Consider the following 15,928-nt stretch of genomic DNA (forward strand, 5'->3'; position numbering starts at 1 on the left):
AGCCCGCAGCTCCTAACCTTGGATTCTGCGCTCATCGCGGCGAGGGGAAAATCAGATTGGACTTGACGTGTACCCGAGCCAGTGACCTTGATAAGTGTGAGGTGCCTGCAGCAAGAGGTTAGGGAAGAAGAGCTCGCAGCCGTGCGCACGCATGTACACGTTGGTGTGTTTGTGTATTTCGGCCAGGTGGGGAGTTGGAGGCATGGTTGAATGACAGAACCATGACTCAAGATGACACGTTGGTAGGGCGCACTCACGGACCAAGATGCAGCAGGCATGTGTGACATTATAACTGTTCATTTCCTAAGGCCTAGTCTGGAAAATAAAAGGCGATTATTTATTTTTCTGAAAAAAAAACCCACCACAAAAACCAAAATCAGCTGTTGTGAATTGTTTTGATAGTTGCTCAAAGGTTTAGTGGTGTGACAAAAGACGATGCTAGGGATAGAGTGAGATGGAGGCACATGATCCAATGTGGTCACCCCAATAGGATCAGCGGAAAGAAGAAGATGATGATCCATTGACAGCACACAAAAAGAAATACCTGCTAATTAGTGCGAAGTAAAAAACTAAAAATAATAAAAAAAATTATTGATTTTATTCACAAAAAGTGAAGCACAAACTTTTGGGATAGGCTGTTAGTGCATATTAGTTCCAAAAGTGACAAACACAACTTAGAGGTCAAGATTTAATCAGATTCATAACAGGTGAAATGTAGCCACGCCCCTTGCAATGCTAACTTTAAAGTTGCAGTTTATAAAATCTCGCCATGAGATGTCAGTAGATCCCAGATTGCAGTCAACTGAATTCTATTTTCCTAGCCCTCCCAATTCAAGTGCATAATCCTAGCAACTCTAGCTGTTCATCTGTAGTGAGTGTAGGCCGTAAGTACGCTGTTTACCTCAGCTGTTAATATGTGTCCATGGCTATTTACTCTGGAGGAGGCTGTGAAACTGTGTAATATTTAATTCAATTCAATTTTATTTACACAGCACCAAATCACAACAGTCACCTCAAGGCGCTTTGTATTGTAAGGTAGACCCTACAATAATACATACAGAGAAAAACTCAATCTTATGAGCCCCTATGAGCAAGCACTTTGGCGACAGTGGGAAGGAAAAACTCCCTTTTAACAGGAAGAAACCTCCGGCAGAACCAGGCTCAGGGAGGGGTGGCCAATGTTTGCCTGCTTTAGCTTCTAACATTGTTGGACTCTTCTCTCAAACAAAGTGAGAATGTAGTCAAATAGTTTTTTTTAAGGACACTAGAGCCTAACATTAGCTAACATAACGTTAACTTGTAACCAGCTGTTGTTGTTGATGTGTAGCCAGCTCGTTATCTGGAGACCGGAGGGTCTGATGTCTAATCTGCTAATTACATTTTATTTGGATGCCGGTGTTGCTGTTTCTTCACGTTTTTGTTTCTCTGGCAAAGGAGACCCCTTCTCAGATAACAAAAGATAAGTATGATCTTTCATATCTTGAGGCTGAAGGTGCAGACACAAATTAATATTGACCTCCACAGCATGCTGTGCCTGCAACTTCTCTCTCTCCTTTTGGTGTAAAACACATTTAGGTGGAACGGTGATGTCCATCTCTCCCAACGTCTGTTTATTGGAGAGTTCATTAATTTATTAGAAAAGACATACAACAAATAAGTCAAAAATCAACGTGTATTTATGAGTACAGCTTTCTTTTTGTCTCTTAAAAAGCTTAAAAATTGACTGGCCTTTAATAGAATGCTAACATGGGATTTATGCCATCCCTCGCGTTAGTCATGAAGAGGTAAATTGGCTGTAAACAAGGCAAGAAGTTTTCTTTGTTTCATAAAACAGAGATAGATAGTCAAAAAACTCTATGCCCTGATCAGCTGCGCTTGCAAATTGTCAACCTTAGTCTGGAAACACAGGTGAGCTTTGTGCGATGTAATGAATCTTTTCCTGGATATTTTTATTTTTATTTTTCCTCCTTATTTTTTATTTTCATCTGAACTACTTACCTGGAGACCAGAAGGGTGGGGCATAGGGGGAACGCAAAAAAACAAAAAAAAGAGGAGAGCTTCTCTAGACGGTTGATGAAAATGCATTTTTCTTCCCCCACCGAGACGCTGTTTGGTCGTGTGAAATGATTAATTTCACACATATACAGGTCATCCCCAAAAGCAGCAACATCTCATTCACAAGGGGCCCCCGTCAGCAACAAAACAGGAGTCTGCAATAAAACGAGCAAACAGCAGCACGTACTGTACGTCAATAAATCTTTGGAGGTTAAACCTGAGCGCTGTAGAATTTGAGCAGCCCCCACCCCCTTTTCCCTCATCAGGTAAAAGTCACTGAGTACATCAAGACTGTCAGGACCAAAAATTGTCCAGCGAGCAGTTCGGGGAGTGTCCTGCGGTAGCGGCTGCATACTCTGTCACACACTCAGAGTCTGTGTTTGCATAAGAAGGATGAAGCCTTGAATTATGGGGTTTGTGTAAATAAGGAGATGAGACTGTTTTTAGCACACATGGAGGAAGGAGTGCTTGGATGAGAATAGTGCCTCTGTGCGGAGTGGAATTGGTCTTGGGCTGTTTACGACAGCTCGCAGCCCTCATATATCACAAGCAGTATGTTTGCTGTGAAGCTACAGTTTGTGTGCCATCTGCCTTAGCTGAACTTGACCCCTCAAACAGACTTATATTTTGTAAACTGAGCTCTGTGTAACTGTTTTCATTTTCTCCTTCCCAGTGGATGCTCCAGAAGCCCCATAAGGTGGCTACCTTCTTCGGGTGCATCGGGAAAGACCGCTTTGGCGAGATCCTAAAGAAGAAGGCCGAAGAAGCCCATGTCGATGCCCATTACTATGAGCAAAACGAGGAGCCGACTGGTACCTGTGCAGCCTGTATCACGGGAGACAATAGGTTTGCAACCTTTCATTTATCCTTGACCAAGGAGTAACCCGTAACCCGGCTTTAAGAGAGTTTTTTTGGTTCATTTTGACTTCCACGGGCAAGCAGTTGACTTCTCGGGGCTAGAAGTCATAACAGGGAATCATAGCTCAGCTCACACATCAAAAGGAAAAGGAACAGCTTGAGCGTGTTTTTCCAGGCCCCCACTCAGTCTCTGCCGTCCCAGTGGGTTGTCATCCATCTATAGGCTGACAGTAGCAATGTGTTAGGGATGCCTGGGCTATCCCAGTTCTCACCTGTCAGCCTTCTCGACTGTAAAAGGGGCTTTAGCCTCTCTGGTGACTCTCACGCCAGCATCGTCGGGTCACAGCCTACACACACACACACACAGATACACAAATAACACTAACATTAAGGGCTCCAGTTCATGATAGACCAGGTGTGGATCAATAACCACCTCCTTCAAACACTCCCTTCCTTTACAGCCCTTTATCCGCTGCTACTGGAGTTGTCAGTCAGTCAACGCCTGGACCCTGACCGCCCCGGGAGTCAGCCCTGCTGAATGGTCTTAGTGGGATTGTTTGATGTGGGCTCTGACACCTGAAAAGGTCAGGTGCCGTGCTCAGGGAGACGAGCTCTGTAATATTTCTTACAGGTGTTTAACAGACAGCTCAGGAGGCCAGAGGAAAGGTCGCCAGCAGGGCCAGATTGGAAGGGTGATGGCTTTGAAGTACTGGGAGCCAGTGTGTCACAGCCCTAAGGCTTTGATTAGTGCAAGTCTTCAAAGATACAGAAAAAAAACCTGCCTCCTTTACTAAAATCTGACAGTTTGAGTCCCAATCTGTGCAGATGCCCTACGTTGAATAATCACATTTTAGCTATTAAGAAATTTGTTTATTAAAATCTTACAAGTGTAATCAGGGGTTCAATCAGCCAGTCTCTCCAGGAGCTCTGAGTTTTTGCATAGTAATTGCTGCAAATTTCTTTATATCAACTTTTCAATGCAGAAAACTGCAATAATTTGTGCAGATATTTAAAATATTTAAATATTTTAGATTGTGTGAAGATCTTGCTGATAATTTTCACGTTTAAAAATTCCCAGTTTGGTGAAAGATGCTGCTAGCCTGTCAGCAGTTATTTTCTGTAGCTTAGTTTTAAGATGACCTTAGCATAACTTAATATATTATTAAGCACTGGCAAGAACCTCTGTAAATTAATTGCTTAGATTCATTACATTATTAATACTTAAAGCCATAGCTTATTTATTTATCCATCTAGATTTCTTTGGTGTGAGTTGCCAGTTTTGGAGATATTGTTGCAGAAATGTCTGGCTTCTCTTGAATGTTGTGGAAGTTAATAATGTAAAAGTAATGCCTATTTTCTCTCTGCCAAACTACACCCAGCAAATATATCACTTTACAAAAGGAATGATTGTTGGAGTGAACAATGATGCGCACTTCTGTGGCTGGAGGGGGTGTAGTTCAGTAGAAGGGAAATTACAAATACACTAAACACATGACGACTAGTTTGTGGATTTATTTTTTATTTTTTGGAGTAATCAGGTCTTTCTAAAAAACAGATGTAAATACGATGAAACAATTTTGTTCAATTTTATTCATTAGAAGGCAGATGTTGCTACAGCTAATATCTTCAAAGCTGGGTGTCTCACAACCAAACAATGGAGATGAATAAATGGCACTACATGCCAGTGGAAAAACTTGAGTATTTTGTTTATGAGGGTGAACCGTTCCTTTGTTGTGTTGCCAGTTTGTTGGAGTGTACACAGCCTGTTCACCACATTCACTGGTTTTCTATAGCATAATTGCTACAGTTTCACAAGGGAAAACAATAGTTTGAGACCGCAGCACGACCAAAAATGCAACAACTGTGTGCAATGAACTTGTGGTCTCTTTGGCTTCGAAATTTTTCTTTCGAAGATGAGGACCAGGTCTGCAACCACTCACAGTCAGCTGCCATCTTCAAAGTGACATTCGTGCGTAAAGATGGGATGAAAAGGCGATACGATGGAATCGGGCTGCTATCGGTTTGCAGCTGACTGGCGTCAAGTTGATAATTATGTGGAATTTCTTTGTGATAAACTGAAAAGAATCACAAATCTGTTGCTGGTCACATACACAGAAATTCACATTAACTACTTACATTCAGAGCAGAGCCAGAACCTCATCTGAAACAGAAATGCCTTCACAAGCCATGTTGTTGCTGCAGGGCGTTAATTTAACTGCAAAATGACACAGCCACTTGGTAACTCTGCACTTGGGATTTTCAATATAGCATTTCAAAACATACCAGTTTTCTTTAGAAAGCGTAAATTATTTCTGCGTGTACACAATAACAGAATTATTTCAGATAAAACCACTCAGGTCAATATTATTAAACACCTGATCTTTTTATTGAGCCATGGCACAAACCACTGCTGTGCAATCATGTGCTTTAACTTGTAATGCTCAAAGCTTATAAAATCAAGTTGAAACTGAGGGTTATCTTCTAGCTTACACACAGTATAAAAACTTTAGCAATGGTTTGAGCTCTCACTTGAGAAAACATCATGCCAAAAACAAAAGAAACCAGTTCAGACTTTATCTTTAGTTATAGTGTTTCCAAGTGTCAAGAACTGGAGTGAGAAGTATCATCAAGAAATTTCAAAGAAGGCCACACAGTACAGAACAAGCCTGGCAGAAGTAGGAAGCGGAAATTTCAAAGATTCTGGAAAGAAAGCTAGTGAGAGATGTGTCTAAAGACCCCAGAAAAACTGCCGAGACACCATTGAATGACTTGAGGAATGAAGTCAAAGAAAACAATCACTAAAACCCTGCACAAGAGGAACAGCAAGGAAAACTCCACTTCTGCAGCAGAAACACTTTTAAGCCAGAGTAAAGTATAGTAAGCAAGAATATGCACACTGGAAATGTGTCCCTTGATCAGATGAGACAAAACTAGAGCTCTTTGGCCACAGAGATGCTGCTGATGTTTGGAGATAGAGAATGTCCCCAGTAGTGAAACACGGTGGTGGGAGTATTATGCTGTGAGGATGCCTTAGTGTGCCTGGAAATGGGAATCTCGTCAAGGTGGAAGGAATCATGAAGGAAGAAGGATACGGGAAGATTTTAAAAGAAAACCTCAAGCAGTCAGCAGAAAAACAGAGTCTGGGTCATCGCCTTGTTTTCCAACACATCAACGTTGCTCATGGTGAAGAACTACCTCCAGAAGATTAAAGTAAACGTTACCAACTGGCCTTCATAAAGCATAGTCTTGGAATTCTGTAAGGTCCGTGCCAAACTATCATCGGATCTAGAGGAATTTGAGAGATTCACCAAAGGCAGTGAATCTGTCCTCATCTGTAGGAATATAACAAAAAAACAAGCAACTGTCAGCCAGTAGAGTCGAGTCTAGTAATGCAAAGACAGGCGTCTCATAAGAGTTGCGCTTATTGGTGCTGGTTGACAGATTGACTTCAACCTGTTCACAGACTGTATGCGCTTATAAACCAGATGGCAACTATTTGCAAACCTTCACCAATCTGTGTGAGAGCAATTGAAGTCTCTCCAAGTGTTTGGCGACAGGTTTCCTCCAGCTGACCCGTACTATTGAAAGTGGTCGCACATTCAATCTCAGCTATTTTCACTCTAGTTTGACTGAGTTATAACAGAAATCGATGCGTGACAGTTATTCCACTTTGATAAAACTAGAAATCATTCCTCTGGATTTCCTAGTTTTCTTTTCTTTCCTTTTTGTTAAATTCCTAATGAGCATTTTAACCTGGAGTGCCTCACTGTGGCATTTCGGCTTGTCCTCTTAAATATGTCACATCATAATGGTTATTTGCTCTGCTCACGTCCGTTGGACTTTCTCAGTTAACAACACTCGTTTTGTCTGTCACGCTCGTAGCAACCTTTTGAGTCCATTACGGCAGCTCCGGTCAAACACGGTCCCCATTCAGCTGCCATATCGTAGCCTTCATCATCACACGCTGATCAGCTTAGCACACTGTTACTCTTTTCTTTGACACTAACCACGGAGAGCAGCTTTTTTTTTGCTTTTTTTTTCTCGCCATGTGAGAACAGACCTTCGTGTAGCAACACCCTCCTGTCATATGGTCGCCTAGCAGTTTTCGCCTAAGTAGCTATGATGGTTGCACTCATTTTGATGGCCGCTCATAAAGATACAGCGCACGAGGACTGGCTAATGAGCTGTGTTAAGACAATACCACCTGCTTCACTTTCCAGCTCCCACCACTCACTACTCAAGTGTTCATTTAGTAATCTCTTTCTGTTGTTTTCCCACCCTTGTTATCTATGCAGAACTTTTACAGGTGATAATATGATATGAATAATTTTAGGGTGTCTCTCTTTTGGCTTTGAAAACCCCTCAGCTTGTTTAATCTCCTTTCTTTGGTGTATTTTTTCTTTTTGAGATAGCACCGTTTTTTTAAAGAAAGGAAAAATAAAGAGATCCAGATAGACTTTAATTCACCTTGGCTCAGACATTCTTAGGAACTATTATCATCCTTATATATCACAAAAGAACAAAGGAAAGTCTGAGGCCTGAGTGTTTTTTAAGGATGTTTTTGAGACAAAATTAAGATGGATGATAAGCGAGGCAGAAGATTTATGGGGTCTGTCTCGGCAGGTCCCTTGTTGCTAACCTGGCAGCGGCAAACTGCTACAAAAAGGAAAAACACCTGGACCTGGACAGCAACTGGGAGCTGGTGAAGAAAGCCAAGGTCTATTATATTGCGGTAAGTGAGACCCTCTACATTCAAAATGACTGTTCCCCAACTCCACTGCCAGAGGAGGAGGTTAAGAGGCTTTATTCAGGAAATGCCTCAGCACGCCTTCTGCATTGTCAATATATCCATTCATCCTTTGTCGAGTGAAATGAGCTATGTTACCTATTGAGACAATACAGCTCCATTTTCCCCCTATTTTTTTCCCCAGGTCTTTGTGCGCGAAGCTGCAACATAGTGTGAAATTGTTCTACATGTAATGCATTCATTCATTTCTTTTAACGTGAAGACAGGCCAACAGGTGCTGTGAAAGTGTGAAAATTGATTATGCAAGTTCATTCGGTTTTAGCTCCCAACCCCCCACTCCCACGCAATCTTCTCCTTACAGACAAAACACACGCACAGATTGAGGAGGACAGATGTGCGCTTAGATATTCACACACGCTCGAGCTGCGCCCACTGAGGTAATGTCTTTACTTACAGCTTCTGGAGTGGGATGGCCTGCTATGCTCATGTTTCACTGTTTGGGATTATATTTAATTCCGGCAGATCGACATTTTCTCTGATCTCAAGTCAAGACGATAGCCCTGAAATTGCGCTGCATTCCACGTCTTTAAGCAGTTCATTATCAACATAAATCAGCGTTAGTGCTCAGCATTCAGCATACTCCTTGGCATGTTGTCCCAAGTGATATTCCCAATTCCCCCCACCCACCTCCCCATTGCCCACAAGTCCTCTAAACACGAGTGCATCGCAGTGCAATAATGATGGAGGTTTCATAATTAGCCGCCCAGTCGAAGAAACAAATACCAAACGAAAAATTGTTTATTAGAGGGGAGGAAAAAGAATCTTTCAGTGGTCGTGCCAGAAAGCAGATCAGTCAGTCCATCCTCCAGAGTTTGTGTGGTCTCATTTTTAGCCTCTGCTTCGCATTAGCAAACATGGCACATCCTCTGCAAATTGGCAGTTGGGTTTTGCCCACATCCGACAGCGTAGCGCGCAGGGGAAAAGCTTCCGTGGGATTTGGAAGGGGGGATAGAAGGGCCACAAATGGGTGTTTGTCAGTGCTTGGAATCTAAAACGTGGTGTTCAGCGTCCCTCCTGGGCCTCTTTGTCAAAACAGGGGGATCATTCGCTTTATTAGAGTCCCGTTCGCACTTCTAAAGTACTTAGACAGATACACTGCCACAGCTATTCCCACTTAATACTGTGTGGCATGTCTAGACCAGCGTTCACTAAGGCCTCCTCTCTCCATTAACCTTGTCGAGAGCACTCAGATGTATTTACCCAATTTACGGCCAGATTTTACATCTTCTCCCTCTCTCCCGCTCACTGTACCAACCTTTGCTATGCATTAATGTGCTTTGTTGATTTTCATTAAACTACTGCTGTGGTGGTATACGTAGCTTTGTTCGCTCTAATCTGTAAATTTAATTACCGGAAAGCGCACAAGAGCGTGCGCGCGCAAGAGTGTGTGCGTTCGCGTTCTGTTTGCTCGCACATGCCTCTGTGTTTGTCTGAACATGCGTGTTAAAGAGGTGATTGATGAATCCTGGCAGAGGCTCTCAAGGTGCCTGCTACTATGTGGTGTGATTGGATGAAAACAGAATTATTAGAGGGCTCTTGCAGCCAGTCTGGCTCATCCAGCATCAGCAGCGGCAGCGGCGGCGGCGGCAGCAGCAGGGCTGGTGGCAGACACAGAGCAGGGAGGCAGCACTGCCATTTCTCACAAAGAGAGAGAATGTTGAACTCCTGCCAAATGTTTGGTGGCAGGCTGTTGCTAGGAAATCTGGGTCCTTAGGCAAATCATTGCACAAAGACCAATAACAAAAGCATGAGGGGGAAGAAGGAATAGCTAAATGCATTTCAGGCAGAGGAGATCTCTCTTTTTTTTTTCAATGCCGTCGCTGCTGCAGTGATGTGTGCAGTTATTTCATTCCCCGACGACTGTAAACATCAGAAATGGAGGGTGATGTATTGTAAGAAGGGGCGGATGGGGGGGGTGAGTGACTCTAATTGGAGGGGGTGATGTGTGCATGTGCACACTGGCCCAGTTAGCCTCTTCTCCCTCTCCTTTTTTTTGCTCCCACTTTCCTTCCATCCCCATCCCTTTACCCCCCTCTTCATCCTCCTCTTTTTCCTTTTTATTCCTCCTTGTGTCCCCCTTCTCTTTTTCTCTAGTCTCTCAAATACACACACACAGATGCTGTTAAACACACACACACACACATTATGCAGCATACCACTAGCTTGTTTTTACCACCGAGGGCTTTGCCCTGTAATTTGATCTCCGCTGCTTGATGCATCCTCCATGATGCCACTTTGAATTAACCTACGTCTCCACAGCTCTCCTTAGCCCTGGATAATAAAATGGCCTCTCCTAACTTCTGCCATTTAAATTCAAGGGGGAAAAAAAACAAAAAGGAAGAAGAAGAAGCTCCACCTCACGGTCATGCACAGTGAAACCAACAGAAACGGGGAAGAGGGGAGACGAACAAGACAATTGACTGTGAAAAGGCCTGTTAATGACTGGGCACAGATGGTCAGAAATAACCCAAGGATAGACGGAGGAGACGCTTGCCTCTGCCAATTGGCCTCATACGCAAAACTCACCCAATGAGACACAAGCTGCAGAGCTGTTAGGTCACAAACCTAATCACAGCTGCGGATGCTGTTCGTTTGCACCCTGCGCTGGGAGCACAATCCACGTTAGCCTGCAAGAGGTTAGCCACGCCCAAGGAAAATGGCTAGCCCGCCCTTTTTTTTCCCAGTTTTTTTTTTTTTTCAAACAGCACAGCAAGTTGAACTATAATGCCTCACACTGTTAACACTGGCACACCGCATATAGCATTAATTGGCAGTTGTATTCTTGCCCTCACTGCAGGGGAAAGCTGAGTTCACTGTAGCATAATATGCAAGGAAAAAAAAGGAGAAAGGGAAGGCAAAAGCAGAAAAAAAGCGCAGTACTGGCACCACAAGCTGCACGTCAGCCTGCTTACACCCCAGAGTGGTGCACACACACACACACACACACATTGTTACTCCGCCCGATCAGCCCCCTTCATTTTGCAGCCAAAAAAGCAAAGGGAAAGGTTTTCCACACACACACACACGTCTAACTGACACCTCATCAGCCAGCCGAAGGGCTGATTAGCACAGAGGTGACTGCGGCTGTGTCTCTGTCCAACTCAGAGGACCACACTGTCCTCACACTGACCTTGAGATCTCCCTCTCTCCTGCTTTTCTACCCTTCTCTCCTTCTTACTCCCCCTCTCGCCACCATTCTTTATCTCCTCCCTTCCTCCATCTCCATCTCCCCTCTCCTTCCTGCCTCTCCTTTTCTGTCTTTTCTCTCTCTTTCCTCCACACTCTGTACTGCACCACTCTGCACTGCCCCTGTCCTTCCACACAGCCAGGGAGGGATCACGAGGCAAAACGCAGGCACTGGAGAGGAAAAAAAAGAAAAAAGAGGGAGAGGGAGGGAATAGAAGTGGATGGGGGAGAAAAAAATCTGGCAGGCTCCCCCTTTGTCTGCAGGCGATCAGTTACAGTCTTGGTTGCCGATGAAATTTAATCCCCACCGCATTTACATGCCAAGTTTGACTTCTGGCAAGCCTTATTAAATAGATTTGTAAATCATTTCATCTTGATTAGAATCTGTTCTCAAGGGATCGAGATTTTTTTTTTTTTTTTAAATTTTTGCCTTGCTTGTGTTTTGTTATGTGTACAATCTGTGCCCACTGGTGTTAAATTTTGTGAAAGTCAACCCTCGGCGCTGATATTTTTCGGTGCACGCGAGCGTAAGCGGTAGGTTTTGAAGGGGGGACAAAGAGCAATGGGTGCCAAATCCCGTCTGTCACCAGCCAAGCCACTGTGTCAGCATGTCTCTCATCTCTGGAGGTCATGTCGGTGGCCGAGCTACTGCTATGATGTGTCTCCTCTTTATTAGGCTGACACCACAGTGTCTTTAGCGTGGAACAATGTCATTTCAAATTGCGCCTAATCAGATGGCATTTTGTAATTGGCAGCAAACATCTTATGAATATGAATTCATAATTGTTCAATTACAAGTCGACTGCATCATATTTATTGGCTAATTTATTTTTTTCTCCCGCTGGCCTAGGCCAATTATAGGATTTCAATCTTGAGGCAATCAAGTGATAAGGGTGAGGCGTTTACTGTTTGCTGTCACTATATAATTCTCTTGAATGTTAAACATGCATCTGGGAGGGCTGTATTTGTCAGAAGACTGTGCATGGAGGTGCACCTGCCTAATTGAGTGGTAATGAGCTGTCAGGAGCGCAGGCTTGGTGATTGGCTCCTGGCGGGATGTCCTGTGCCAGTGGGATGTATGGGCTGGCCCGGCCCGGCTGGAGGATCAGCCAGCTCCACGGCGCTGCAGGCCTGAGTGGGCGGAGTGTGGCAAATTAGGGTGAAGAGGGCAGAGACACTGGCTGCTGAGACACTGTGGCTTTTACTGCACTGCGTAATTTATTTAGGTTGTTTACAATTATCCTTGAGACTCGATTCGTTCTTGCCGTGTCAGATTTGGCAGACAGTTTTTAGATGTTTTGGTTAAGTAAAAAAAGCAGTAGTGCATTAAAAGTAAAAGTTCTCTTGGACTTGGAGCCCTCGTGTATTCATTTTGATTTACAGTGTTTACGGTTAGAACATAAATAATGTGTACCAACATAGACTACTGCATTATATTAAAAATGGAGTCTGAATTCTGAATGTGAGATCTATCCACTGTAAAGTTTCTCTTCAAAATTCCTTCAAGGGAATTAATAAATGCAGCATCCACTCCATGGCTGCTGGTATTTGGTCTCATTTTATGCGTTGTGTGCGTTTAATAGATACAAAAATGCTCGTGTATTGAAACTATTATGTATTTAAAAAGTTATAACCTGTTACAGTAATGTACATGCCACCATGTTCCTGTCAGTCTGAAAGCTCATAATCATTTAAGTAGCGCTAAATAGCTTTATTATCACTTTGGATCAATTTATTGATCTTGAAGGAGAGGTCAGAGGTCATATGGGACATAATATTTTAAAACATATGGCATTTTGCATATGTTGACAATACACATATACACTTGTATAACTCATATGTTTGAGTTTTGAGGCTTTTTGTCAATTTCTTTCCAATAAATCATTAAGTTGACCTTGCAGGTGGATGTAAGCCAAATTCAGAAATATGAAGCCAGTAAAAAACCTTATTTCTATCTAGAGCCCAGCAGATGGCGATTGCTGTGGTGTGCAACGGCTTTCTTACTTAACCTCTCTAAACAGCACACAAATAGTCTATCACAAATTACTATCATGTAATCAGACTGATCTCTTTGACAGTCCTATAATTTGTATTATTGTGTCTGTGTAGATTCTCAGTCATTCAGGTCATGGTAATCTAAGGATCCTGAAAAGAAAAGCGACTGGACGTCTTCAAGAATATTAAAAAAGTCCAGTCGCTTAATATTGCATTACCATTGAATGCAATGCAATGGCTGACCGGTAACCCGGCTCCAGCCCCACACCACAAATATCAGAGGAAGAAAACGGATGGATGGTAGAGAGATAATGTACTTTTATCTCACTAGTGATTGTTCTGTTTGCCCATTTATTCTATATTTACAGTGTAATCTTTGACAAAGGAAATGTGCTGTTGTGCTGAAGGTTTTCAGGATGTCAAGATTTCACCTTGTTTATTACAGAGAGGAAGTTCTCATCGTACGCAGTGGGTTATGTATTGATCTTTATGTATTTATTGTTGTGCACAGATTTCTGTGTGAAGTTTAAAAGGATTTTTTTCATTCCTGTATAGTTGCAGGAACCTTGACTGAGGATTCAGTCAATGCGGAATATTAGTTTGATGCCATTGTTAAATTAGTAAGCTGTGATACTCAGTTAGCTTTACCCAAGCATTGCTTCATAAAACAAAATATAATCAATACATAAATACAAATACCTTTGTTGAATTTATATGTATTCTTAGATTAAAAAATACCAATGGAACAAAGAAAAACTTTGTTTTTAATGTTATATAGTTATTTTGTTAAAAACTTTATTCATTTAATCTCATTGTGACAGTTGCATTGTCTTTAGCTGTCATTCACAGTCCTCCTAACTTCTTCTCTCTGCCGCTGAGGTCAAAATAAAGCTAATTGAAGTAAAAAAAAAAAAAGTAAAAAACAGAGGTGGTAAAGTCACAAACAAACAAGAAACTCACATTAAATACCTCTGATACCCCTTCACTGATGCATTGAATGCACAGAAATCATCAGTCTGCTATTTGTGACTCGGTGGGATCTGTAAATTAATAATAAAAAATAATAAACGCAATTAAAAATCTATTGTTTTGCACCTGTGGTAAGCTCCCAGGATGCGGTCCATAGTGCTCTAGCAGCATTGCGACTCTCTGCTTCTACACACGTCACCTTGTAAAAACTGTTTTTTCTTCTGCAGTCGGGAAAACACCATGTCCTTTCATCCCAGATTACTCTGCGCATCTGCTCCACCGACAACAAGGCTGTTTTCCTGTGGATGAAATAGTTCGGACTTAATGATATTTCTGCTTGCCGTCACCTTGTCCCCTCGCTCCCTAGGCATCAAAGCACCTGCCATGTGTGTGCCTTTTTATTCATGAGACCGAGTTGTAAAACGTGGAATAATGTTTCAGTGCTACACTGGGATGTTGTGGCCATTTGTGTGAGTTCCACGGCTTAATTGAATAGACTGAGTAATTATTTGTCAAGTAATGCTGAGCAGAAAATAAATAGCCACTTTGCGGCTGTGAATTGTGCCTGATGGCCATGTGTTGATACTCTCACCAGGGAGAGTAAAAACCTGCTCTACTGGCTAAGTATCTGATTAAGATTCACATGATGGAACCGCAAACGCTTTAGGATAGCATGTCTCCTGGGCAAAGATAGTGAGTAGAGTTAAGTGTCAGACGGTGTTACATTATCACGCTGGAGAATAAAGCCTTGACTGAGTAAATATTGCTGGAATCGTCTCCTCGCCACAAACCATCTGTAGCACTGAGGTCACTGTGACAGTTTCTGAAAGAGGCCTACAAAGAATCACCACAGATGTGCATCTCTGTTCAGCAGATGTGGGACACTGTTCTCTGAGAATTGTTTCCTTCTGCAAGGTTTTATTTTTCCTTTCATGCTTTAATTTGTTTGTGATCTACAATAAGCTAGGGCACAGCTTTGTTCTGTCATTTTATGCTGGATACACAGTGAATTAAAATGACAATAATGACTTTTGAGGCTGATGTACAGTATTTTATAATGAATTTACTGACATTGTATTCCAGAAGGTTTTTTTTTTTATTATTTCAGATCCTTTAATTCTGTGTGGGATGTAATTGTCCTGTCTCCCTCCCCTTACCTTCAATCCTTCCTGCCTCTGCCGGAGGTTTCTTCCTGTGAAAAGGGAATTCTTCATTTCTACTTTTGCAAATTGCTTGCCCATGGGGGCTCATCTGATTGTTGGGTTTTTTTGCTCTATTACTGCAGGGTCTTTACCTTTATAATACAATACAATTTTAGTGTGTTTGCAAACCAGATCATGTCTGAATCCACAGAGCTGCTGTGTGGAGTTCCTCAGGGCTCCATGCTGGGACCTATTCTGTTTTTAATATACATTTTTCCTTTAGGCCAGACAATGCGGCAGTTTCCTGATGTATCTTATCATCTTTTTGCTGACAACATTCAGCTCTACTACACATTTAAACCTTCTAGCTGAAGTTCATAGTTCTCTGCTCTGATTGACTTAATCATACATTAAACATTCAATAATGGTTGAACAACATTTGCTTACAGCTAAACCCAGACAAAACTGAAACTTTGATTATTGTACCGGACAGTGCAATGTCTGATATTAAACAGCAAGTGGGTGATTTAGGTTACTCACAGAAGCATAACCTTAGAAATCTAGGTATTATTTTTGATGAAGCTTTTTCTTTAGAGGGAATTTTAAATCAAATAGTAAGAACATGCTTTTTTTTTCACTTGAAGAACATTTCAAAACTTATATCTATCATGTCAACAAATGACCTTGAGATGATAATCCATGCTTTTATCTCTACAAGACTCAGCTACTGTACTAGTCTGTTTACTTATCTAAACAAGTAAGGGCTAGCTCATCTACAGGTTGTTCAAAACTCTGCAGCGGGACTACTGACCCGTTAAAAAAAGGTAGCTCATATGACCAGTCAGATTTAGGTTCCATTTTAAAATTTTAGTTTTAACCTTTAGAGCATTACAGGGACAGGCTTCTCCCTATATTG

The 15,928-nt window shown here is 42.2% G+C and overlaps 1 protein-coding gene across 4 annotated transcripts in view; it reads left to right on the plus strand.

Moving 5' to 3' along the window:
• adkb (adenosine kinase b) overlaps positions 1-15,928 on the plus strand; it is a 130,900-nt gene that overhangs the window by 47,353 nt on the left and 67,619 nt on the right. For all 4 annotated transcript variants that reach the window (XR_014893632.1, XM_085284742.1, XM_085284740.1 and 1 more), the window contains 2 exons: positions 2,729-2,901; positions 7,537-7,645. Coding sequence is in view for 3 of the 4 variants with exons in the window: in XM_085284742.1 (XP_085140868.1) it covers positions 2,729-2,901; positions 7,537-7,645 (282 nt within the window). In the remaining variant the exon portion in view is untranslated. The remainder of the gene's footprint in view (positions 1-2,728; positions 2,902-7,536; positions 7,646-15,928) is intronic.

This window comes from Mchenga conophoros, linkage group LG8, assembly GCF_057382185.1.
Source record: "Mchenga conophoros isolate Kocher_MC1m ecotype Shallow Benthic linkage group LG8, M_conophoros_male_GT1.1, whole genome shotgun sequence".
In the NCBI taxonomy this organism is placed as follows: Eukaryota; Metazoa; Chordata; class Actinopteri; order Cichliformes; family Cichlidae; genus Mchenga; species Mchenga conophoros.